The sequence below is a fragment of the Carassius carassius genome, chromosome 25, assembly GCF_963082965.1.
Source record: "Carassius carassius chromosome 25, fCarCar2.1, whole genome shotgun sequence".
Lineage (NCBI taxonomy): Eukaryota > Metazoa > Chordata > Actinopteri > Cypriniformes > Cyprinidae > Carassius > Carassius carassius.
In genome coordinates this window covers 18,131,087-18,158,635 of record NC_081779.1, presented here as the reverse complement: position 1 = coordinate 18,158,635, position 27,549 = coordinate 18,131,087, and the positions used below count along the sequence as shown (strand labels likewise).

The 27,549-nt window shown below is 37.5% G+C and overlaps 1 protein-coding gene across 2 annotated transcripts in view; it reads right to left on the bottom strand.

The window, feature by feature from the left end:
- Positions 1–27,549, bottom strand: part of ctnnal1 (catenin (cadherin-associated protein), alpha-like 1) — a 71,952-nt gene that overhangs the window by 6,702 nt on the left and 37,701 nt on the right. The window contains exons 2-11 of one of the 2 annotated variants that reach the window (XM_059509705.1): positions 21,482–21,671; positions 14,730–14,917; positions 13,331–13,450; positions 9,534–9,623; positions 8,673–8,843; positions 7,722–7,922; positions 3,899–3,988; positions 2,357–2,515; positions 1,952–2,044; positions 251–401 (exon numbers count right to left, since the gene is read on the bottom strand). In XM_059509705.1, the coding sequence (XP_059365688.1) occupies positions 251–401; positions 1,952–2,044; positions 2,357–2,515; positions 3,899–3,988; positions 7,722–7,922; positions 8,673–8,843; positions 9,534–9,623; positions 13,331–13,450; positions 14,730–14,917; positions 21,482–21,671 (1,453 nt within the window). The remainder of the gene's footprint in view (positions 1–250; positions 402–1,951; positions 2,045–2,356; positions 2,516–3,898; positions 3,989–7,721; positions 7,923–8,672; positions 8,844–9,533; positions 9,624–13,330; positions 13,451–14,729; positions 14,918–21,481; positions 21,672–27,549) is intronic. The other variant, XM_059509706.1, reaches the window with a different exon arrangement.

Genomic DNA, 27,549 nt, shown 5'->3' with positions numbered 1-27,549 from the left:
AAAACTGTTATCTGCCTATAGCCATGAACAAATGAATTTTGTTTACCTGAAAATAACAGCTACTGATGCATTCAAAGCACCCATGAAATCCAGATTACAATATTGTGGAATGTACTGTGGTTAATGCAGATATCATAAAATACATAAATGTCTTTCATGTATTGGGCTTGAAAAAGAAGCTGTTTGAGTTTGTAGTCCTAAAAGTCGGCATACAAATTGATGTCATGACTGAACGGCTTGATTAACGCACCTCTGCGGCCCTCAAACACATCGTTGATCTCCTTCAGTAGGATGGCCATGTCACACAGCTGGGACTCCCAGGCCTCGCAAAACACATCCAGATTTTCTTTGGCAATCTTGCTGGTGGGGTGCAGAGCAAGGGTCTGTGCCGCTGAGATGATCTGAGAGGACACATTGTGAGGAAACACTTTTTTTAAAACTCTTATTGATTTTTAACTACATTTTAAATATAAGACCGTTCAAGTTTAGGTCAGTCTGATTGTTATTATTTTTTAAATCAGTACTTTTATTTTGCAAAGATGGATAATTAAATGTATCATCAAATATGTATTAATGGATTATCAAATGTAACGGCACATTAATACATGTAAAAATACATTATAATATTAAAAAATATTTGTTTTTCAAATACATGCTGTAATGCTATATTCATCAAAGAACGCATCACATCTTGGCCATCACAGGAATAAATTGCATTGTATTAAAATAGAAAAACAAATTATGTATATTCAAATAGAAAATTATTATTTTATCATTTATTTATTTATTACTTTTTATTGTAATATTGTAATGCAGCCATGATGTGCATAAGAGACTTCTTTCTAAAACATTACAAATGAAACATTAGTATATATATAATAAAATAATAAATAAAAACAAAAATATATATAAACTTGCCTGAAGTAATAGCTGCCGAAAATTCAGAGGAATAAGTTACATTTTTAAATATATTCAAATAGAAAATAGTTAGTTTAAATTGTAATAATATTTCACAATATTACTGTTTTCCTGTATTTTTCATCAAATAAATGGAGCCTTGGTGAGCATAAGAGTCTTCTTTCAAAAACCTTAGTGTAGTGTAATTTTTGATGCGACTGCATAATTCGACTCTGGTGCAACATCTGAATATCAATATTCATTGCTGGTTTCTTTCCGTGTCCCACATCAAAAATGCACCATCTAACTCTGTCAGCAACTGCATAATCATGATTTACAGCTTACTGGGAGGATGTTTCAAAAAACAAACACAGCGAAACAGAGCTAGTCTCTGCTGAGGGTGTGAATTCAGCTTTTGGAATTACTAATAAAGCAACTCATTATCATGCACCCCTGAAGCTGCCGCTCACCCGCTGTGCTCTTATTGGCTGCCTGATCTTAGGGCCTCATCGTTATTGGCTGGTGAGGTGAGGTTGCCCTTTCTAAGAACGCTCTTTCCTGCATGCAATCAGATATGCTAATGAAGCATGCTGATGAAATACCCTGCAAATATACTCGGTTAAATATTACATTCTGCGTATTGCCCCAATCTTACCTTTTCTTTTTCATTTTATATGTTAACTACTGTTTGTATTAAAAAAGAAAACAAGCCAGACTTGAACCACAAAGATGATTTCGATGCATGATTTGTTTTTTTTCATCCAGCTGAAAATGCATTTAATTGCATTTTCTTGCTTTTTTATGCCTATGTGTGTGTTTGCCTCTGCTGTTTTTTTTTTTTACGCAATCAGAGCTGCAAAGTCAACAACAACAGTGCAAGATGTGTCAAATAAGCATTGGTGATTTTTGAAAAATAAGCACTAACTGAAGCGAATAACAAACTTCAGTTCTTTTATTAACAAAATCTATATTGTGTAAGTCTCTGAAAGCCTTGACAACAAAGGTTAAGACGCCAGACTTCTACTCTAATAACAGACAACCCCTCTCTGTTTACCTGCGGACCAATGACACGGAAAGTTTCCTCAGCATGAATGCAGGTGATCTCTAGAGGCTCGGTCCCCGAAATGTGGCAGAGCAAACGACAAGTCTGAAATCAGAATGAACAGCACCACATTGAAGTTAACCCTACAGTACAATTCAAATAGTTTAGAAGATTATACTATAAAGGTATTATTAAACGCACTGTGATGCATCAATCTGACAATAAGCAGCTGAATGCACATATAATGGAATATAATAAGTATAATCATTCCCATATTAACATTGAGGTTATTGAATAATAATGAGTTTATAATTTAATTTTGTATTATTGTGTCAATATTCAACAATGGTGTAAATTGGCCCTGCTGGGACATTGGTATCTTTGTCAGAACTAATAATATTAAATTGAGCCGCTCACCTCCACCAGTTGCTCTTTGTGTTCAGTCAGTGTGCCGGCATAATCAGCCACGGCCTCCAGGTTTCCATCCCCACCGGAGGCCTTCAGGGCCTTCAGCACCAGATGATCTGAATGCAGCTTCAGCAGTTCAGTGGCCCTTCCCACCGCTACCCTATGAAGCTGAACCAAAATTCCCCAAGTATTAATTCCATGCAAAACAATACAATATTGTTCCAGCAACATACTTCAATGTTTTTATTTGTTACAATCAAAATGAGCAATATGAATCATATGATGTGTATGAACAACTGGTGAGCGTCTGTACTGATGCGGCATTTACACGACATCGTTTTCAACTAGGTAAAAATATGCAACTTTTTATGCATTTTGGTCATACACTTACAATGACAAGGGCGCTTTGGGTGCTAAATAATTATTGTCTCCATGCAAAATACAAAAATGTGAATTTGTGTAAACGGTGGTGTCATGTGCATGCATATTACGGGTATATGTTCAGTCTATAGGCATGTGCAACTTTATTTACAAACTGCTGGCCTGGCATGTATAAAATAGCATTTTTAGTCATGTTTGCAGATCTATGTGAACTAGGATCATTTTGGCAACATCGTCTGTACACAAAAATGTTCCAAAAAATTTCTGCATATATATCGAGAGACTCTGGAATCTCTTTGGATCTATGATTTTTTTTTCTGTTTATTCTTACGTTCTATAATGCCTGTCAACAAATAACTTAAAGAATTTATGTTATGCTACAGTATGTTGTTTTGTCTCAACAAAAAAGTAATTGTACTCATTTGTGGGGAAGTTGTGGCCCAATGGTTAGAGAGTCGGACTCGCAATTGAAGGGTTGTGAGTTCGAGTCTCGGGGAGAGGAATTGTAGGTTGGGTGAGTGCATGTACAGTGCTCTCTCCACCTTCAATACCACGACTGAGGTGCCCTTGAGCAAGGCACCGAACCCCCAAATGCTCCCCGGGTGCCGCTGCATAAATGGCTGCCCACTGCTCCGGGTGTGTGTTCACAGTGTGTGTGTGTTCACTGCTGTGTGTGTGCACTTTGGATGGGTTAAAAAGCAGAGCATGAATTCCGAGTATGGGTCACCATACTTGGCTGAATGTCACGTCACTTTCACTTTTTTAAGTTTCACAAAGCAGCTTTCATTTCATGTCATCTTCAAAGTCATGAAAGCTGACATGAAAGCAGACTAGTAAGTGAACCAGATTCAGTAACCTAATGTATTCAGTGAATGATTCATTATAAAATGATTACTCAGGATTTCCTGAATCTGAACCATTCATTTAAGAAATCTTCTTATAAGACTCACTTGTTTGTGAGTCAGACTACAGTGGCTGGATTAACATTCATGACATTCAATTCAAATGCAAATTCACAACTTGAGTAAATATGTCACGGCACTGTAAATTCAGCATAATGATAGAGGAAACACTGGGATGGACGCCTCTGAAGAAAGATTTTGATTTTGTTTTAGATGCTTTGACTCATGGGATTCATTCCCTGCACACAGCTTGTCACAAGGATCTCACCTCTCGCCTGAGATCACTGACACTCTGACAGGTCTTCAAAATAGAGAGCTCCATCTCGTCTGTGGCCTCTTTGGCTTTAAGCGATTGCTGCTGGAGGGGAAAAGAAACAGTAACAAAGATAGAAAGGGAATTTAATACACTGCAAGGAGAATGATTTTCAACCAGTTGATCATGCACCATCCATGTTGAAGAGCTGTCAAGTTTCAACAGAAGTGTCAGTGCCCCAAGCAACCTGAAAGATGGACTTTGTAAGACATGACGGTCTCTATCCACAGTTTTCCCTTCAGAGGACAGGCAGACAGGTGGGTGGGATTGCTTTCAGACGGGATTACAATGGGGTGTCAAATTAAACGCCACAAAAGCTGTGTGAATGTTTGAAGCGCACTCATTCTTTTCTTCTCCATCTACATGACATCATTAGGATCTGTCATTCAGAAGCATGGCTTTTCTTATGACTGCTACGCTGATGACACCCAACTCTACCTCTCATTACAACCAGATGACCCGACGGTAGCTGCTCGCATTTCAGCCTGTCTGAGTGACATCTCTAGCGTGATGAATGAATGATGAATGAGCATCACCTTCAGCTTAACCTTACAAAGACAGAACTCCTGGTGATTCCAGCTAACCCATTGCTTCATCACAACTTCTCTATACAGCTGGGCTCATCAACCATTACTCCTTCGAGGACAGCTAGAAACCTAGGAGTTGTGATGGATCATCAGTTAAGCTTCACAGACCACATTGCTACAACGACCCGGTCCTGCAGGTTTGCCTTATACAACATTAGGAAGATTAGACCCTTCCTGTCAGAGCAAGCCACCCAACTTCTTGTCCAAGCTCTTGTTCTCTCCAGACTGGACTATTGTAATGCTCTCCTGGCGGGCCTTCCTGCATGTACTGTCAAGCCTCTGCAATTGATCCAGAATGCAGCAGCGAGGGTTGTCTTCAATGAGCCAAAAAAAGCTCACGTTACTCCTCTCCTCATCAGGTTACACTGGCTACCAGTAGCTACTCGCATCAAATTCAAGGTATTGATGCTTGCCTACAAGACGACCACTGGCACGGCACCAACTTACCTAAACTCATTGGTTAAATCTTATGTGCCCTCCAGAAGTTTGCGCTCTGCAAGTGAACGACGCCTTGTGGTACCATCCCAAAGAAGTTCAAAATCACTCTCATGGACCTTTTCCTGGACTGTGGCCAGCTGGTGGAATGACCTCCCAATCTCAATTCGTACAGCTGAATCTTTACTCATTTTCAAGAAACGTCTAAAGACTCGTCTTTTTCGCCTGCACTTAACCAACTAACACTAGCACTTTTCCTTTACTTGTCTTTTCATTCTATTAAAAAAAAAAAAAAACCTGCCTATGCGTTCTATGCTAGAGACTGAGACTTGTCATGGCACTTGTATACTGTTGTTGTTCCCTTGTTGACCTGACTGCTTCTATTTTTCTCATTTGTAAGTTGCTTTGGATAAAAGCGTCTGCTAAATGATTAAATGTAAATATAATCTTCTTTGCTTTACTCTGAGATATCACACTGGGACTAAAACAGTCAATGCACTTCAGTGAACACACGGTCACTGAAATGGTGGACAAGTAAAGTGGGGAACAACCCAGATATTATCATGGAAAAACAAGACTGTCTCTAATGAGTTTTGGCTGATGACAGCAGAGGCATGTACATAGTCGTTCAAGGACTGGTAGACAGTAAGAAGAAATAAATTGCAGTGCTTGAGGGAGGCAAATTCTTGCCCATGGTCTGTTTATTGACAGTTGCACTCAAAAAATGTCAAGAGCTTGTTTAAATGGACAGTTCCAACCCTGTCTGTTTATAAAGAGTCCATGAGTGATTCTTCTGAATACGGACAAATCACTAGATTTGAAGTTTGTAAGGATGGCATCAGTGTTTTGTTTGGAAATGAACAATTAGTATTCTACAAGCATATATTTCACTTTTTTAGTTTGTGGACAAACAACAACACAACAGTATTTATTACTTTTTGGCGAACAGGAATTATGATTATAATGTCTATAATTTTAAAAGACTCTTTCAAATTTCCACACTAACTATTATTTTGGTTCTTTTCCTGTCTAAGTGGGCGATGAGGAGCACACATTAAACGTCTGGCGCATGAGACTAATGAAAACTGGGAAATGGTTGAATCAGAAACTACATTTAAGAAAATAAGTGTCTGAAATATCACAGTACATTTCCATGACCTTTCTAGGCTTAGAAAAGAATCATTTTAAATGACCTTGCATTTAGGTTTTCCCTGACTGAGGAAACCCTGTATTTCATATTTTTATTTCATATTTTTTGGCTACTTTCATATTCGCCATGTGTTCTTGAGAGATGGTGGTATTAGTAATGTCGAGGTCATGGCTTTGATTTCCAGGAAATCAATTTAAAGCATTGGAAATCACTTTGGACAAATGCTTAATAATAAAATTTAATATTTCAAAATTCTTTTTTTTTTTTTTTTTTTTGCGAAGATGTTGACATTTTCCTGTATATGTAAAGTGAAAGACAATGTCAAAAACTGCAGTGAGTCAATCTTATTCCTTGAACAGGGTTTTTCTTTCACAAGCCTTACATTATATAGCAATGAATACCATGTCAGTTATCAACCTTCAAATGAATGCTGCTATTAAACCATTAAAGAATATATGCATTTTTTCTTTATTTTTTCATATATTTCTTTTTTTCTTGTTTTTCTTCTTGTGACTCTTTACTTTCTTCTCATCCCTCTATGGTTTAAATCAGTGGGTCAGTGCCCCTCTACCCATTACCCCCCCCCCCCCCACCCCCCAATCAAATAAAATGGAAAAGATAAAGTAGATTATTATTTTGTGTTTATAATGAGGACTATTATTATATTTACAGAACCTTTCAAATGTTTGGGGTCATTACAATTTTAAGAAATTAAATACTTTGATTCAAGGATCCATTAAACAGTAAAAAGTTTTTTTTGTTTTTTTTTTTACGGTAAATTATTTTACTCTCTACAGAGACTGACATGTACCGCCAAATGTTAAAGAGACTGGTTAAAAAAATCGTATTTAGAGTAAATACACAGGAGAATTTATACAGAATAGATTTCAGTTTGTTCTTCCTTTCCTGGAATTTTTTTTTTGTATGATATTGTCCAGGTCTGTTAAAATAAATATTAAAAAAACAATTTGAGACCCTGAATTTCTCTGTAAACTTACAAAATCAGCAGGGGATCTGTACATGTTTGATGTAAATTCACCCCCAGAGAACATCTCAGCTCCCCCATTTCAAAAATATTACTTCCAGCACCCATCTCCCTCATTGAGAAACACTATTTTAAAGACATCAGAAGGTTTAGAGTCAACTCTACCTATGCACAAACTCCTTATTTGATGTTAAAGAACATGTATACACAGTATCACACATAGAACAAATCATGCATTAATAAAAGATGTCTGAAAAGTATACTGCTGCACAATATAAGAAATCATGACACAATGACAGCAAATGAATAGCTTATTCAAGAAATTAAAGGCAGGAAGCAGGAAATATAAACTCCTATAGATTTGCACTGCAAAGACTCATTTTTCCCAATGTAGAAGGCACAGTGAGGGTGTGAGGTTCATTAACAGTTACTCCACAGGAGGGTAGACATGCAGAACATCCTTCACACACTGCACAACAAAGACGTGAAGGACAGATGTTCAAGCCAAGTGAAAAGTATGTGTGAAGATATGAATATAAGAGCAAGTTAAGGACTCAAAATCAATGTCGTACAGAATGACTAGTCAGTGCAATCCCTAATGTGTGTATGTGTCCCTCTTACCGCGTGTCTCCATGTGTTGATGAGCTGTTTGGTCTCCTGACGTGTGATCTGGCAGAGCTGTATGATTGTCTCTCTCTGCTCATGGCGTGTGTAGGCAGAGTCTGTAAAGTCTTCGGTTTTCTCCACCAGAGCTTCCAGCTGAGCCGCCACAGCCTCACAGGACACACAGAACAGAGAGTCTCTCAGACACTCCACTTTAACCTGAAAGACAAACACACAAACATTCGGGTGAGACAATCATTCATGAAATACCAGTCATTGGCTAATGTCTGCATTTTTTATATTATATTACATATTTAATTTTTCAGCCCATCTGTTACATCAAAATAATTATCACTATCAGAATTTTTTTTTTTTGCTTATTCAAAATTTAGTAGAATACCTTAATGAGTGAAGCGTGTATTCTCAGTACCAATAGTAGCACCAACAATAATTTGTATTCAGAAGTTCCTGGTTGGCAAGATTTTGGATGTTTCTGAAAGAATATCTTACGCTCATCGAGGCTGCATTTATTTGATAAAAAAAGCAATATTGTGAAATATACTATTACAATTTCAATTAACTGTTTTCTACCGTAATATATTTAAAAATGTAAATTAATTCCTGTGACGGCAAAGCTAAATTTTCAGCAGCCATTACTCTAGTCTTTAGTGTCACATGATCCTTTAGAAATTACGCTAAGACACTGAATAGAAAGTTAAAAAGAACACGATTTATTTGAAATCAAAAACTTAATTGAACAATTGAACACAATTGAACATGTCTGTGATAAAAAAAAAATTATATTTCTTTCAAAAGAAAAAAAGACACTAAACTTTTGAACAGTAGCATATATTTTTTTGACTGGTAGAACAATACTTTTTTTCTTCTTCTTCTTTTTAAAGAAGTCACTGAAAGAGAAACTTTATCCATTGAGACAGTCATCCAAGTGCCCTTGGCCTACACCTGCACCTTAAAGTCTTTAATTCCAGCGTAGATGCTGACAGGAAGTGCTTTGGCCTCCCCACCGCTCCTCGTGTCAGTCACAATCTCAATGACTTGTTCCAGGGCCAGACGCATACGCTGGAAGACTGCTTCTTTGTTGATCCTTGCCGACTCACAGTCTGGATGTCTCAGACAAGTCTGAGAGGCAAAGAGGAACAAAAATTATCTTCGAAATGCAGAGGAACAAAAGTGCAGGTGCAAAATCTGACATGTAAACAGGATGTTATTACACTTCACTACATTTTTCAAAGAAAAGAAAACACACTTTTTAGAGGATCGGACAAGCTCAAATATGGAAAAGACCCTTACTGATAACTATCAGTGATGGTATCAAAAGGTAATATGATGGTACATCCATAAACAAAAAACAATCATTGTGCTATGTGATTCTCATATAGCATACCATACTCCTGTGAACGTCGACACCATGGTGTAACATGCTACATGTCTAGAAATTATGATATTACCATGGTGCAATAGTATAATAATACTATCTCTGTCTGTCTGTGTGTGTGTGTGTGTGTGTGCGCGCGCGCTTTGCACGTGTGCGGCAGAACTGAAGAACGATGTGTGAGATGCAGCTTGTGAGCGCTTCAGGTGTGAATCAGACAGCAAGACGAGACGACCAAGCTTTTTTTTTTTTTATTGCACAACTCTTTTTAATGTCAAGCAATTCTCTGCTATATGCGTCAAACTAAAACTTTGACCTTCTGCAACGTTTTCATTTAAGTAGCCTATTATCAAAATGATTCAGATATCACACAACGTTGCAATATGCTTATCGCGATATTTACATTTGCAATATTTCGATATAACGTACAGCCCTACCTTAGAGGCCGTGAGGAGCATCATGGTGCATTTCTCCAGCACAGCTCGTGCGGCGGCCATCCGAGCTCGTTTCTTTTCATCCTTCAGATCCTGAAGAAAACAAGAATCCACAAGACAAATATGAGAAAACACGCAATGCCTCAAGTATTCTGAAATCTTAGCTCAGATGACTTATAGGGAAAATAAATCATTTGCTTGCAACAAACAAGGTTGGAATTACACCGTATTATCAATTTAGTTCAGTTAAGAAGTGCTTATGAAACTCATTTTACTGAATCTTAATAAAACCAAAGGGTTGCCTTTCATCGACACTGGGCGAGCTGGAATAAAACTCAATAGAGCTGTGCTCACTTGACGCTCCATAAGGCATTAGGGATTTGGGACTGACAGACTGTATGTGTGCATGATGGAGAGAATGAGAGGAACCTGATCTCTCTCACCCCGGCTGGGAGCCATGGCTCACAAAAGGAGAAGTGATTATCTGTTATGTTCTTCTGAATAAAACTGAAAAGATGGAGGCTCCAGATTGGCAGGAAAGCTCTGCAGAGATAGGAACATGATGTGTTTGTGAAACATTATCAAACACATACAGATGCTTCCTGTCTGAAATGAGACCGCCTTTCCTATCAGTTCTCAGTGTCATTCATATTGATATTACTACTCTCCTAATCAAGATGGAACTCTGGAGGAGGCCTTAGGAGGAGAAACGGCCAGGCACTGCTGGGAAAATAAGCTGAAACCAGTTTGTGATGGTTGCTGTATCAATATGGCTTCATGGGATGATAGAGCAATCGTGATGGCCAATATTGGGCCAAAATGACATTGACAGTAGTGTTAGCAGACTTTCGGACCCCAATGTAAATCAGTACCACATCAGTCATAGCCAACCCTACTCCTTTGATTAGGAGTTTTCACATTTTCAAGGACCCCAAAAAATTGGGATAAGAGAATACAGTGTAATTTATAGTGTAATATTATAAAGACAATATGTTGTTTGCAAAATAATATAACTGGCCTTTATATTGTCATTTCTACAGAGCCCCGCACATGATATGCAAGAAAAAATAAATAAATTGTGCGCACGATTTACTAATTCATTCCCTCAATGTACTAAATCATGCGCACGATTACTATTGCACTCCCTCGATTTGCTATTGCGTTCCCTCGAATTGTGCGCACAATTTATAAATCGAGTGAACTAAATAGTAAATCGAGGGAATGCAATAGTGTGCACGGTTTAGTACATTGAGGGAACGAATTAGTAAATCGTGCACACGATTTAGCCTACTATTTTTTCCTGCTTGTCATGCGCGGGGCTCCGTACATTTCACAAAAAATGACAAATTATACTATTTAGTAAATACATTTTATCTGAAAGAAATTGTTGTATTAAACTATCTTCTTTCTACCAACTGTTAGAGTACATGTATTAATCTGAAGAGAAATATTCTGAATTGCATTCAGATTTATTTGTATACATTTATAGCATACAAGTATAAAGTACATAACAAAGAAGAAATTTACACTTCTAAACATTTCTCAGAATATCTGTAAAAAAAAAATTTTTACAAAAAAAAAAAGATTTGTTTTCAATGATTACTCAAAGACTATGGTGGTCCATATGATTAAATTAAAAGGTAGTTTATATTCTTTAAAATTAATCACAATTAAAGCAATTAATGAAGATTTCCAGTCTTCAGAAAGCAGAATAATGCCGCGTTTCCACCGCAGGAACTTTACCCAGGAACTAGGGACTTTGGCTTGGTACTTGGTGTGTTTCCACCGCAGGAACCAGGAACTAAATAAAGTTCTGGGTAAAAAAAAAGCCCCTCAGAAAGTGGCGAGGTGGTACTTTTTCAAAGTTCCGGAACTTTCTGGGGCGGGACTTTGGCGCTAAACATGCTGATTGGTTGAGTTCACGCAGCATTGGTTGAGTTCAACCACCATTTATTCAGATAAACATTTTCAAAATATTACTGTTATTGTGTCATGAAATGTAATTTTAAAAGTATTTCAGGCGAGAATGTAGTTGTTTAAAACTCAAATCTGTGGTTTATTTATAAAGACAGCACCTAAAATGTAAAAATGTGTTTCGCCGATCTCGTAGACGATGAGCTCCACTCGATCAGCGGGAGCTCAGTCCTCATCTATCCGCCGAGAAGCAGCCTCACCTCGGCTAGACCTTCTGATGTGTGCCGCTGGCTCTGATGTCTCTTTAGTGGTTAAACATAAAATATAATTCAGCTGCGGGGTAAATCTAACAGGTTTTCTTTGGTCTGTTCAATTTATCTATATGTTAAAATGAAAATAAAAAAGGCAAGTCTATATAATATTTCGTTTCATTGCAATGGCTGTATATAACATTACACATATCCCTGAACTAAGTACATTTCTGCAGCTGTTATTATGTTTAAATGAAAACGAAAGGAGGCAGTGGTATTTTATATCCTATTTCGTTTTATTGTAAATATACTGAGGGGAAAATTGCAGTAGCCAAAGCGATCTGAGTTCACGCAGCATTGGTTGAGTTCAAACACCATTTATTCGGATCATTTTCAAATATTACTGTTATTGTGTCATGAAATGTAATTTTAAGTATTTCAGGCGAGAATGTAGTTGTTTAAAACTCAAATCTATGGTTTATTGATAAAGACAGCGCCTATTTAAAAATGTGTTTCGCCGATCTCGTAGACGCTGAGCTCCACTCGATCAGCGGGAGCTCAGTCCTCATCTATCCGCCGAGAAGCAGCCTCACCTCGGCTAGACCTTCTGATATGTGCCGCTGGCTCTGATGTCTCTTTAGTGGTTAAAACATAACATATAATTCAGCTGCGGGGTAAATCTAACAGGTTTTCTTTGGTCTGTATTCAATTAAAATAAGTTAAAATGAAAATAAAAAAGGCAAATTTATATAATATTTCGTTTCATTGTAATACACATATCCCTGAACTAAGTACATTTCTGCAGCTGTTATTATGCTTAAATGAAAACCAAAGGAGGCAGTGGTATTTTATATCCTATTTCGTTTTATTGTAAATATACAGAGAGGAAAATTACAGGATTCGCGTCGTCGCGGACATCACACTCCAGAGTCGAATGCACAAAGTCTGAACTACCGAGGATGCACGTCCAAAATCAGCGTACTTTTTTTTTTTTTTTTTTTTTTTTAATCAGCGGTACTTTGTATTGAGAAACGCGCGCAGACCTACGTCACCAGTCTATTTGCCTAATCTACCCAGTACTTTACACCGCGGTGGAAACGCAGAAAGCAACAGGTCTGGGGGGGGGAAAGTTCCTGGGAAAAAAAGTTCCTGGTACAAATGTTCCGGGTAATTTCGGTGGAAACGCGGCATAAGGGGCCCATCAGCATCAGCTGATCAGAGCACTGATAATGAACAAAATTCTAGTATTAATTTATAAAAACAAATTTCTCGATCCTGCATATGTTTCTGCACTGCAAACACTCTGATATGAGTCTTAAAATTTTGAATTCCTGTTAAAAGCACCACTAGCGTTTCGCTCCAGCCATCTGTTCTGCACTGCGGTCTTACCCCAAAGGTTTTTATCAGTGGGATTTGAGAACTGCTGATTGAAACTGCAGTATGTAACACAATTCAGTTCTTATAACTAAAACCCCTCCATTATCTTCCCTTTCTCCCATCATCCGACATATAAATCTACACGGGCTATACACATCTGTTATAAGAAGTGTCCTTATCAGTGTTTGATTATCTGTAAAGTGAGGGAAAGGTGAGCGGGGGATATGTGTGTTTGTGTGTGTGTCTGAGGCCACTTACATTCTGTCTGTCTCCTGTGAGATGGGCAAACTCTACCATCTCGTTCCCAAACTGGCTGAAGATTTGGACAAATTCCTGAAAAGTGCTGACTCTCTCCAGCTGCTCCAGGGTAACCAGCACCTGCACACATACATAAAGCCCATGTCTCAGCTACAGCCCTGAGGGGGAAAAATGTATTGCTTAAAGGTTGCTTTCATAAGATGTGTTTTATTTAGGAATGAGCTTTATCTCAGATGTCTGTCATAAGAAATAAAAATAGTTGATATTGATATGCAGTAAGAGCACAGAGCCACTTTGGCAAATCTGAGCACAGCGTGTGAAGCTGTTGAGATCTTTTCCAAAAGTCTTTAAATTACAAAAGAACGAGGAAGCAAGTGACTAAAAAAAGAAGAAGAATTTGCTCCATGTAATCTCAATGTACAGAAAAATAATTGAGATATCAAATCAGATAAAAACGAGAAATTGTCATACCTAGCTCTTTTTGCAAAATCAAAAAAAGACCATTTGTTTTTTAATTCCTAAATAATTTTAATTATTTTTCATTTATTCACTTTAAAATGAATAAAATATACTAAAATTGTTGTATATGTGCGTGTGTGTGTGTGTGTGTGTGTGTGTGTGTGTGTGTGTGTGTGTGTGTGTGTGAAAAAAATAGCTGATTATTATTATAATTTGTATTATTATTATAAAAATAAATTAAACATTTTTGTCGGACAACTGCAACATGCAAGTATTTCAATAGCTACAGCAGTTACAATAGTTTCATAATACATATATATAAAACATAAAAATAGTCTTAAATTCTAAAACCCCTATACCATGTTTAAGTTACATATTGATAGTGGTCATAAACGCTGAGTCACAGACGCAGAAACTGTGATTAAAGAGCAAAGTATTAGTATGTGTAGGAACGAAAACTCTTATATGTACTGATAGCAGTCTGAGACACTCGTATTGGAGAAAATTGATAAGGGACTCCTCTATTTGCGGTTAGCTAGTCAGGAGTGGGCGTTATCAGACCTGGTCAGGGACAAATTCAATTGTGTTTCTCTCTAATGGAGAGCTGTTCTGCTGCCTGGCCGTCCGAACATCACTAACTGAACATGATTACTGGAGCTCCAGATCTGAGAGCACAAACGGGCGCGCACACACATTGACAATGCCCACTTCCTCATCTCACTGACATGAATGTTAAGACAGGCCTCCTACTTTATCCTATGCCATATCTCTTCAATTATCTCCAAAGGAGGAGGAATCTAAATATGTGGCCATCTGAGAGCAAGGAGCAGCCTGTGTGTGCCCCTGTGTACTCTTGTACTGGACAGGAACAGATGAGTGCCATTTTGAGTGCTTGTAAAGGCCAGTGCACAAGTACTTGGACCCAGCAGACAATACCTACTTTGTTGCGAGAGCTTATGATCTGTTTGATGACGATGCAGTCTGCAAGCACCAGGACTTTGGTAACAGAGGAGAGCAGCATGCGAGCAGCTTTCACCATGCCTGTCCTGTCACTAAACACCGTGCTGCGCCCATCACCCTCACACTGCTCCAGACCAGACACATCCGTCAGCTGAGCTATGGCAGTGCCTGCAGAAGAAAAACATATTCAGATGCAATAAGATATTGTTGTTAAAGTGTCCAAACCCCCTAATTACACGTCAGCGTGTAACTCATCTCATTATGGACTGAATGATGCCACAAATCATGTGGATTGTTGAGAAGAGATGTGCTGTTACTCAATGCTCAGGCTTAAGATTTCTGCCTTGAGGATAAGATCAAATCCTATGTTATATTTTCTCCATTATATTATTGAGACTTGAGGGTGGGCTTTACTTTCTTACTGACTTGAGCAAGTAAACACTCACATGGAAACCACCCAGGTCTTGTAAGTAACTACCAAAAACACTAAGAAAACACTTTGGCAACCACATAACAATGCCCTTTAAAACCTTCAGAACATGCTAGAATTATGACAGGAAGTTTTCCATATGCAAGAATGCTTACATTGTCTTGTGATGGTAATGATTGTCTTTGAGGCAACTCTATATAAATCCTCACTAGCACTGAAACAGCACTGTGAGAAACACTTCAGATCATGTAAAACAACATAACATGTCTTGTGCTCCCTCAAAAACAAACACTTATAGATAAACCAAAAAGTATTTATAAACCTGGCACTGCTCTGAACCAAAAATATGCCATTTCAATATGTTCATTCAACCTCAGAGCACATTAAGCCATTCAGTCACACACCATTTGATTACTTACAAAGCAATCCATCACTCTGGGTGGTCACTTTTTAAAACATCAATAAACATCTCACTTTCCTCACTGGGCGTCCACTAGCACACAACCCTGTCTAGACACAAATACTATATGCTGGCTTATTTTTGGGCAGGGTGGCAGGGCTGGCGTGTCATGTCCCAGTTGGAATGTACTGAAAGGACACTTGAGTGCAATTCCCTGCATCGTGCCTCAACAAAGCAGTGTTATTCTAAGAGATACATTCAAATTCTGGCACATTCAAAAGTAAAAAGAGGAAGAGACTGAGAAATACAGATAGAATTTCTATGACACATTTGTCCAATTGAAGACACTGTACTGATCGCATCTGACAGCTTTTTGTTGTTGAATCTCAAAGTGGTTTTAACAATCAAGGTGCCTTGTGCAGAGCGCTGCATTGTGGGCCAAATTACTTTGCCAGTTTGTGCACACCACAGTAGTCATCTGACTGGGCACAATACCCACATTTCATGCTTTGTTGGTTTTCATCTCTTGTTTAGCAGGAGCCATACTAAAACATTCTTGCTTCTGGAGGGGGTTGTTTGTTTGCTGCCTCTGTTTCTTTCCTGAGTCTTTGAAGCGGAGTCTTTGTGGAAGCTTATAGCCGAATCCCTTGAGCGGCACCAGAGACGTGGCACTGTCCTGAGTGGCTGGCATTTTCAGACAACTCCTTTCAGAGAGTTTCTTGCTTTAAAGAGACACGGCCTCAGGCGTTCGGCTTGCATAGAGGATGAAACATTGAGATATCAGCATGCACCTGCTGCTTCTGAATGCACTTCATTAAATTAAAGTACTATAAAATCGAAATACAGCTCAAAAGCACCTGTCAGGCCGAGAAGTCCCTGAGAAGCAAGACAAAGAGAAAATAATGCATTCTCAGCTAAACTTTATCTAGAGTTCCCAACCTTCAGGTTAAAAAACATTCAACTTTTTTTCAACTAAAAATACTTTTAAATGCCAGGGATTGATTATTATTCAAACTAACAGATTTTCATTTCTTTTTTGTTAGATTAAGATCACATTAAAAATGTCTTTATCACTTAATTTTCTGTCTACTTTGTCGTTCCCTGCTCAGATGTTCAGTCTTAAAAATCCATCAGAAGAATATATTTTTAAAACTATAATCATTTAAAAGGGTTAAATATACCTGCAGCATTTTGATATATTTATTTTGTGAGAATTCATTATAATCAATTTTACACAAATGAGTTAATTTAGTAAAACAAATCAATTCATTTCGCTAAGCTAATAAAAACTAACAATGTTTATTTGTATACATTGTTACGAAGGAGACAACATTATCAGAGTATACTTAAAAAAATAATAATAATCAAGGTTATTATCACTTGGCAGATGAAAAGAATATTTTTATTATGTGTCAACTCTAATCAAGCTGTAATTTCCAATTGTGCAGAAGTAAGAAAATATTATTTAATTGTATAACATTTTAAGTTGTGATAACACAAAGGAGTCAGTTAAAAAACAAAGACATTTAGATTAAAAAAATTACAAAAACAACTGTTGTAAATTTTTAATAAACAACAAAAAAAATATATATATATTTAATGATATTTAATTTTATTTACAAAAACACTAAAGGCCAAAAGGGCCCATGGATCGTATGAAGTGCACTTTAAAACTAATACTCGAAACGCATCCTCCGTCCTTCCTGCTGTTGAGAAGATGAAAGCTAATCATAGCAATATAATCTCTACATCATTCAAAAGCCTCCTAGATTTAAAGACGTGCAGGCCACTGCGTCACATCTGCAGTTACACACAAAGTCACAGGTCATTTCTCAAATAAGGGCTTCCCCTTTTCAATGAAAGCTCTCTTTCATCTCCTTCAGACGATGTGCTCTCGATCCTCAGCTGAACTAGTTAGTTATTCTATAAACAAAAGAAAGATTTCAACAAGCTATAACGACTGACTTCTTCCCCTGAAATGAGCCTACGTTACGTTTTCCCCACCTGCCTAAATGTGTTTTTGGCTAAACTGTTTCCTGTCACAGATTGGACGGCCCGTGTAATAATCAGGAGGATTAAATGTGTGGGTGAGCATTCAATCACTGTGGGGAGTCTGATAACTAACTTGAAGCTAGTCTAATTCCGTGTTGTTGCCCTGGGAGGTATGAGAAGGGAGGTGGGAGAGACCACCAATTATCTGTATTTATAGATACAGAACAGAACTCCTATTATTTCATACCGGAGGGACAAATGTAAACCACAACACACTCTTTGTGTTGAGTCTTTGAGACAGTCACATTTAACCGACACAGTGCCTGTTTTACTACTAAATTTACATTCATGCAAAAAAATATTTAAGCGTGTAAGGTGTAAAAAGTGTATCAATTCATAGCATTATGTGATTTAAAAAAAACATTTTTTTCTAAGGAATGTATAAAATTAAAAAAATAATAATAATAATTTTAGGTTTAACAAAATAATGGATTACTTGAAATCAAGATCTCTTTACACAATGAAAACAATTATGTATCATTCACCTTGAAACTGTTTTCCCTCAGAAATTTCACAAACAATTAAAAAAAAAAAGACGAGTAACACATTAAATTAACAATGGCATTAATTTTCTTGGAAAATATTTTTCAATAATCTTTGTTTTATATACAAACTCAAAATAATATATATATATATATATATATTTACAGTGCATTCATTTCCAGGGTATTAGTCTATTAAATAAGTTAATGCAGAAATAAGTCGTTCTCAAAATCATCTAGTTTTTATGCAAAAAGAGGAAGAGACTGAGAAATACAGATAGAATTTCATATCATATCAAATGTATTTATTTCATAACTGCAGCTGCTTGCCATTGTAAACCTCTTTAAACCGTCGGAACAGATCAAATCTCTTTGTGCTTGTGTTGGTTATTCTAAAAGCAAGCACAGCAACTCATCACAAACAAGAGATACGGAAATGCACATTTGTGGGGTATTTTTAGGCAAACTCTTCAGAGACAAATGGGACAAGCAGAGTTAAATAGGAGAGAAACCGCAGCACTCTTTCACATACCCCAACAGATTCAAGCATAGCACAAAGAAAAAAGGCTTCAGAAATACTGCTCTTGGTTCCAACACAAAACAGCTTCATCTATACGGTTGAGAAAACCCTTTTTAAAGGGGTTCAGGAGCTGAGAAATCAAAATGCCATTGATCTTTGGACATATAAGAGGTCATTGTACAGTCGTGGCCAAAAGTTTTGAGAATTACATAAATATTAGTTTTCCAAAAGTTTGCTGCTAAACTGCTTTTAGATCTTTGTTTCAGTTGTTTCTGTGATGTACTGAAATATAATTACAAGCACTTCATACGTTTCAAAGGCTTTTATTGACAATTACATGACATTTATGCAAAGAGTCAGTATTTGCAGTGTTGGCCCTTCTTTTTCAGGACCTCTGCAATTCGACTGGGCATGCTCTCAATCAACTTCTGGGCCAAATCCTGACTGATAGCAACCCATTCTTTCATAATCACTTCTTAGAGTTTGTCAGAATTAGTGGGTTTTTGTTTGTCCACCTGCCTCTTGAGGATTGACCACAAGTTCTCAATGGGATTAAGATCTGGGGAGTTTCCAGGCCATGGACCCAAAATTTCAACATTCTGGTCCCCGAGCCACTTAGTTATCACTTTTGCCTTATGGCACTCTGCTCCATCGTGCTGGAAAATGCATTGTTCTTCACCAAACTGTTGTTGGATTGTTGGAAGAAGTTGCTGTTGGAGGGTGTTTTGGTACCATTCTTTATTCATGGCTGTGTTTTTGGGCAGAATTGTGAGTGAGCCCATCTCTTGGATGAGAAGCAACCCCACACATGAATGGTGTCAGGATGCTTTACTGTTGGCATGACACAGGACTGATGGTAGCGCTCACCTTTTCTTCTCCGGACAAGCCTTTTTCCAGATGCCCGGAAAGGGGCTTCATCGGAGAATATGACTTTGCCCCAGTCCTCAGCAGTCCATTCACTATACTTTCTGCAGAAGATCAATCTGTCCCTGATGTTTTTTTTTTAGAGAGAAGTGGCTTCTTTGCTGCCCTTCTTGACACCAGGCCATCTTCCAAAAGTCTTGGCCTCACTGTGCGTGCAGATGCGCTCACACCTGCCTGCTGCCATTCCTGAGCAAGCTCTGCACCGGTGGCACTCCGATCCTGCAGCTGAATCCTCTTTAGGAGACGATCCTGACGCTTGCTGGACTTTCTTGGACGCCCTGAAGTCTTCTTTACAAGAATTGAACCTCTTTCCTTGAAGTTCTTGATGATCCTATGAATTGTTGATTTGGGTGCAATCTTAGTAGCCACAATATCCTTGCCTGTGAAGCCATTTTTATGCAATGCAATGATGGCTGCACGCATTTCTTTGCAGGTCACAATGGTTAACTATGGAAGAACAATGATTTCAAGCATCACCCTCCTTTTAACATGTCAAGTCTGCCATTCTAACCCAATCAGCCTGACATAATGATCTCCAGCCTTGTGCTCGTCAACATTCTCACCTGGGTTAACAAGACAATTTCTGAAATGATCTCAGCAGGTCCTTTAATGACAGCAATGACATGCAGTGGAAAGGTTTTTTTGGGATTAAGTTAATTTTCATGGCAAAGAAGGACTATGCAATTCATCTGATCACTCTTCATAACATTCTGGACTATATGCAAATTGCTTTTATAAAAACTTAAGCAGCAACTTTTCCAATTTCCAATATTTATGTAATTCTCAAAACTTTTGGCCACGACTGTACTATAAAAACATCTGTAAGTTTCAGAACTCAAAACTTTCTCATCAGTCTAAAAACAGCTTATTAAAGACAGGTTGTGTAATATGTCACTTAGAAGTGTGACTAAACACCACACCTATTCAAACAGATCATTCTGATGAGGGGGTCAAAGCAGGACCAAAAATAGCTTTTTACTTCTAAAATTCTTGATACCATTATAAGTGGACCATAGAGCACAATACAAAATTATCAAAGGCAGTTCATGACCCCTTTAATCAAATTATAAGCTCTAAATGCATTAAATTGTACATATTCATTTAAACCATGCATATAAATTTCATCTTATGATGAAACTTGATAGACTAACTTTTTATCACAGTTGGCAGTTGATTTGTCAGTTGGCTACATCCCACATAATAATAAGCTGATTTGGATAAAGTGGTTTAATTAGTCCAACACGAAAATGAAATATAAAAATGATAAGGTTCAAGCTTGCTCACAGGCTTGTTTTATGTTGTTTGTCTCCATTTTGAGGATTTTACATTTATTATACATAGTCAATACATTTTGTAATAACTTTATTCAGCAAGGATGCTTTAAATTGATCAAAAGTGTCAGTAAAGATTTCCATTTTAAAGAATCCTGAAAAAAAAAAAAACTATCACAGTTTCCACATAAATATTAAACTGCAACTGTTTTCAACATTTATGAAAGATCATGACAAGATTTAAGTAATGGCTACTGAAAATTGTACGATATTTCAATGATTTGACTATATGATCTAATGTTTCTCGGAGTACCTCATCTGTTATATGTAAGATATGTTTATGATTATACAGAAAAAATAAACGTATTATTATAAAATACACTTCCGGCAGTTATATGAATGTCTCTGAATTTCATTCCATTTTAATCATGCTTCCTTAAATTCAACATGAAATGCAATTCCTGCATGCTACATCAATCAAATTAAATTTGAAAAGAATTTAAAATCAATTTTGCATGGTGTACAACCCTGACAGGCAAGTTCCACTATGTTTAACCCAGCTGTCCATTTCCTGTTCCTTGTTGCCTGGTAACTCTTCCCATGAAAACTGCTTATGTGTCATTGCTCTTCCAGTTGAGTAGTGCCAGACTTACCTGCTCTCCGGGCCTCAAAGCAAGCCAGTCCCATCTCGTCCCTCAAGTCTTCATTCTCTGCTGCAATGGCTTCACCCACTGCCACGAAGCGGCCAACTGCAACACTGACCGCCTGCCCCACTCTCTGGACAGCCCGTAAGGTCTTCTCCGTCTTCTTGAGCTTGTCTTTGTGATTGATCAGTGTGGTAATCTGGAATGAGGCAAAATGTATAGGTAATTGAAATCAAAAGAAGATAAGTAGTTTTTGCATTGCACCTCACAAGTTTGGGTTTGGTAAGACTTGTAATGTTTTTAAAAGAAGTTTCTTTATGCACACCAAGGCTGAAATTATTTGATAAAAATACAGTAACATTGTAAAATATGATTACAGTTTAAAATAACTTGTGTTTTTTAATATATTTTAAAATGTCATTTATTTCTGGCACGGCAAATCTGAATTTTCCGCAGAAATTACTCTTGTCTTCTGTGTCACACGATCCTACAGAAATCATTCTAAAATGTTGATTTGGTGATATTATTAGTATTATTATTGTTCAAAACAGTTGTGCTGCTTAATGTTTTTTGCGGAAATATGATACTTTTAATATTAATCATTGAATAAAAAAAGTACACAAAATAAATAGGCTAAATGTCTTTACTTAACTTTTGATCATTCTGATGTGTCCTTGCTGAATAATTTCTTTAAAAAAAAAAAAACACTGACCCCAAAATTTGAAATGGGAGTCTACAATGCCTGTACAATGGAGAGAGAGAGAAGAGGAAAGAGAACACGAAAGAAAGTGAGTGGCCAGAAGAGAGTTGAGAACGGCACCCTCCTCCAATCCTCTTCATCCAACATACGTTTAACATCACACACTATCGTGCTTTCAACACAATCACAGCTACGCTCTTCTGTCTGTTTCAGGATTGACTTCATCAATCATTTACTCTGAGCCCTTTACAATTTCCGCATTCAAGAGCTGAGATCCCTCACCTCCTGCTGATGGGTAATGGCCGGTGGCCTGCTAAAGGAAACGTTTAACTGGAGTACAACAGCAGGGGGGCATGGACAACACAAGTACATGAGAATAATTCTCTAAAACAGGCAGCATGGAGCAAACAGCAGCCTACATGTGCTACTGTCAACCAGTCAACAGCAATATGACAAGAAAAAAAAACCTTCACTGACAAGAATGCTTCTAGAAGAAGTATGCAAATAATGTCCTTCCCAATATTTTAAATTTTAGCTTAGAACTGCACATAATCAGTGACAGATTTCTCCTACTCAGCAGCAGATATATCAGCATGGATAGTGACTGATGAATGAATCTTGTACCCTTAATATTTACATTCCTCATGAGCGAGTCATCTGGGGTTAGAAGTTTGGCATCATCCATCTATCTTTTCTGAATTCACTTAAAGGGGCCACTTCCCAGCAAACAGGAAACTATCTCTGTACTTTGGCTAACGTTCTGGCAAGGTTTTCTCAAAAAAGAATTTAAGTCTTAAAGGTGCAGTAACAAAAACAGCCCGTTTAATTCTTAAGATCTTTGCACACCAAATTTCTGCATGTTTTTTCCTCTTTTTTTGTATTCACCATCCTTTTTCTATCAAAATGCATGCTACAGATGTGAAAATGCAGAAAATCGAACCTGATCCGAATTTTTTTATGACGGACAAAAGTTTTGGAGGCAGTGTGTAAACATGATTGACACAACGTGAGATTGTATTTATTTTTCACCATGTGAAACTCAGTGTGCAATGAGCTTTACGGTCAAAGATATGGATGAAATTATTCATGAAAAACAAACTTACGGCAAGAAATACTGACTCACCACATATGGACTTCAGGGAAAGTAATAAAATGCTACATGTGAAAAACATGGACCCTTTTGGATACTTCACATTGTGTTCATTTTGCTTAGTGCTGTCATAATTTGTCACTCTGAGGGAGTTCTTTGAATCATTCCCATGCATTCTTTATTTTGACACCCACATGCAGAAGGGAAGAGTGATAAATCAAGGGGGAGGTGTTTCTACGTCATCCTGTGGTCCTGTGGCCCCGCTCGCTCTGTGTCTGACACATCTACCTGAAGATGGCTGTTATCAGATGCTTGGTGAGAGATAAAGGGCCCTGTCCCTGCCTCACCGCTCCTGAGCCGATATTAGACTGCTACGAGCCGTCCGGCTGAAAAACCCGAGGGCCATCCATGAGTCACAGATGGAGAAAAATGAAGCATTCCCTGAGGAGGGGAAAAACTCCAGTTGGAGGATAAGGGTGTGAGGGGGCTCTGAACAATGGAGGGTTGAATGGTTCAATCAATCTTGACATTACATCAACAGTTCTAGTAAAGCATCATGTAGAATGTTTATTCAGAGGCCTAAGATATCTGGTCATACTCTTATTTCTGCTGATGGAAATGTTGGCAGGCCACTGCAGTGTGAGTAAATGAGTGAGGGAGTGTTTGAGGCAGTGTGTGAATGTGTGTGTGAATCCAGCATGGCCTCAGTAAAGGTAATGTTGTGGTGACACTCGCATGTCCTTCAGTAGTGGCAGTGCTCCAGAGTGAGACACTGACCCGAGACCAGCTCTAGTCTTACTCACTGAAGTCGGACCAGAAACATGAGAAAGGTCTTAAGATCTAGGGCTAGGTTTGCACACAAACTGTTTAAAGCATTGGCACACGTGTTTCTGAGTGAGAATCACAGGATAAGTGAAAGTGAGAAAGCACCGTGTGTATTTTTATGTGTCAGAGGGAGAGGGTGGTGGCACTCAGAACTTCCTGTTGCTGGATAAGCACACGGCCCACTCTGGCTATGTCGACAAAAAAAAAAGAGGCTGTATAAAAAACACATTGATTCAACACAGCAGTCTCCTCTGTCTAAATGCCGCTGGCAGTGCAAACTGAGCCAGACCCAGAGGACTATTTCTATTTTGTGCAAAGATAAAACTCAAATCTCGCTTGTTGAAAATATTTTCTTGAACAAGTTTTCTGAAGAAACTTTGTATGACTTTTGGTTTGTTCAAATAAAGTGAAGTCTTCTGAGAAATATACCTTTCAAAAAAATTATACAATTTGTGCTTATAAATTACAAAATATGCAAAACAAACCCAAAAACAGGAAGCTGTAAATCAATTCAGAGTGATTTTTACTAGGGATGCACCGGTTGACCGGCCATAAATCGGAACCGGCTGGTTTTTGCTTAAATATGCGATTTGCAATCGGCCGTTTTTTTTTTTGTTTGGTTTTTTTTTTGGACGATTTTTCCAGAAGTGCGCCCGCGTGCACATAGGCTACTACATTGTAATCATTCGCTATCATGTAATTTGTGTGGAAGTATTTCGAAATCTGTGCGCAGGACACGGGCAGCCGTTCAGCACTGGAAGTCCAGAGCTTCATGTCTGAGGCACAGATAGCGGGAAGCGAACAGTTGTTGTTGTACTGGCGCACAAATAAGAGCCTTTCCCTGCGCGAGCGTACTGTACCTGTACGCACCTATGTAATTCCATAATCGCCCTGCACAAGCGGAGACAGTGAAAGGATGTTCAGCTCAACTTTTTGCGTGTCGGATGAGAAATGAAACCGACTAAACTGTGACAAAACTGTTTTTTTTTTTTCTTTTTTTTTTTTTTTGTAAAGTATAACTTGCAAACACGTTTGAAAAGCCAGAAGTAAACGTCAGTTTTTTATTTTTATTTTACCTTAAAAATACATCGACTTAATTTGATTTAAAAATCACCTGCTGTAGCACACTGAAAAAAAAGGTTTCATTCATCCAATGAAAAGATTTTAGCGTAATGATTCACATCTATATTTATATATATATTTGACTTGAGCAAATAGTTATTTTTCATTGGCTCAAGTAAAAAAAAATATAGATGTGGATCATTACCCTATTTTCTTTTAATTGGACGAATGAAACACTTTGTATCTTTGTTTTATTCGCACCAACATTATTTGATTTTAACATTTTGGAATAATTTATTTATATAGCATACTTTTTTATTCTCACTGGTAAAGCTTTTTTTTTATTTAAAACCAAATTTAAACACTAAAACAAATACTGAATGCTGATTAATAAAAACTCTTATTGAATGTGTGTTGATTGTGTTGTTTGGACTGTAGAACTATGCAGTTATTGCCTTTAATTTCACATGGTTACAGTTAATCTTTTCATTTAAGGCCAGTTCTCTGTAGTTTCAACACATTTCAAAAACAAAAGCTAAATGCTGATGTCTGTACCATCTATGTTTGTATTGAATGTAGGCTACTTACTATGCCATAAATTTCAGATGGCTACCGTTATTGTTTTCAATAGCCAAAAGCCAGTTTGACCTATTAAATACCAAATAAACATCTTGTTTATGCATACTTTCCTTCTTTTCTTGTTTGTTGCTTAAAAAATAAATAAAAAAAATGGAAATCTGTATCGGAATCGACCAGTTTGCTTATAAAAAATCAGTATCCGAATCGCCATGAAGAATCATGATCGTGCATCCCTAATCAACAATGTCAAACCAGTTGAAATGATGCTAGACGGCGAATGCATTTTATCATTACGTGCAAGGTGTGGACTTTTCCAGCACTAAATACATCATCAGTGGACTGTCTCACGATTGCTCCAACAAAGAAATATATTTCAGGGACAGAATTTTACTACAGATCAAGCTATTGGACAAAAGCTGGAAATGCTTGCACGAACCTCCCATGGTTCCTGTTAGATTGGATTTGAAATGAATGGAAAAGTCAAACGATTATGCTCTATATCGATATGTAAGAGTGAGTGCTTACAAAAAATAGCAATGTGATTGCCTTTTTTTGTGTCTAGGCTGTAATAAAAAAAAAATATATATAAAAAAAAATCAATTTGCCAGTCTAACTAACCGGTTGATATTTCACCAATTTGAGATTATTTGCTTAGGCCAATAACAATTCCCTGCATAGACAATTGAGAGTAACATACATACATGGGGCATAGAGTTTAAGACTATTGGTGAAAATTAGGGATGCACCGAAATGAAAATTCTTGGCCGAAACCGAAAACCGAAAAAGAGAAAACCAAGGCCGAAAACCGAAACCGAAACACCGAAAGAAATTATCCCAATTATTAGTACCATTGCATTTATTGCTATGACCGTGTACTAACTTTACTAAAATTAAAACATTGCAATTGCATAAATTAATATTAAAGTTTCAAAGATAATTACAATTACATAAATTATAAAAAAACATAAAAATGCATAATTACAAATTATGCAAATATTTATTAAGCACAATGCACAGTATAAAATAAAATTCAAACTAAAATTTAATCCCACTCATCTGTATATTAAATAATAATGTACAGGCCTACTGGCCTGGAGAAAGGTTTTAAAATTAACTGTTCTCTCATAAAAAGTGCATTTAGGTGAAGAGCATTTGAAATTTTTCTCTGTAGTACTAGAAAGTGCATTACTTCTCCAGTAGGCAAGACTGTTATCACTTCTGGGGATGGGGACTTCAGACAGATAACCATCTAGCTGTTGAGCAGTTGAGCTTGTCATCTGCCTGACATTTGAGAAATATTTGAGAGTGTATTTAAATAGGGCCAGGGCATAAATAAACATTTTTATCAAATTAAAGCAGAAATCTAGCAAAAAATCTAGCAGAAATATGGCTACAATCTGATATTATGCATGTATATGTATATGTGTGTGTATTATATATGCAGAGACGAGTCTTTTTTTTTTTGCGCTCTGATCTCAGTCTCCTGCGCTTGGCGCTTCTCCGTCTCCACGCGGGTTCTCCGCATCCAGCGCGGCCTGGAGCATTTCTCGTGTGCTCTGCCATATTTCCGCGTCCAAGTAATGGTCTTTATAACGCGGATCAAGCACATTCGCGATGAAGTGCGGAGGATCCGAAAAGATCTCAGTGAGACGTGTGCTAACAGACTCTATAAGACTGTACTTTTCTTTGTTTTCACTTCGTGGTCCGTCTCAATCTCTTTGTTAGGAGACGCTTTAGTGCTGCGAATAAAGGAATAAGAATAGAGAGAATGTTCTCTATTAAGACCCACTGGTGTGAAGTGAATGATGCGGGGAGCTCGTG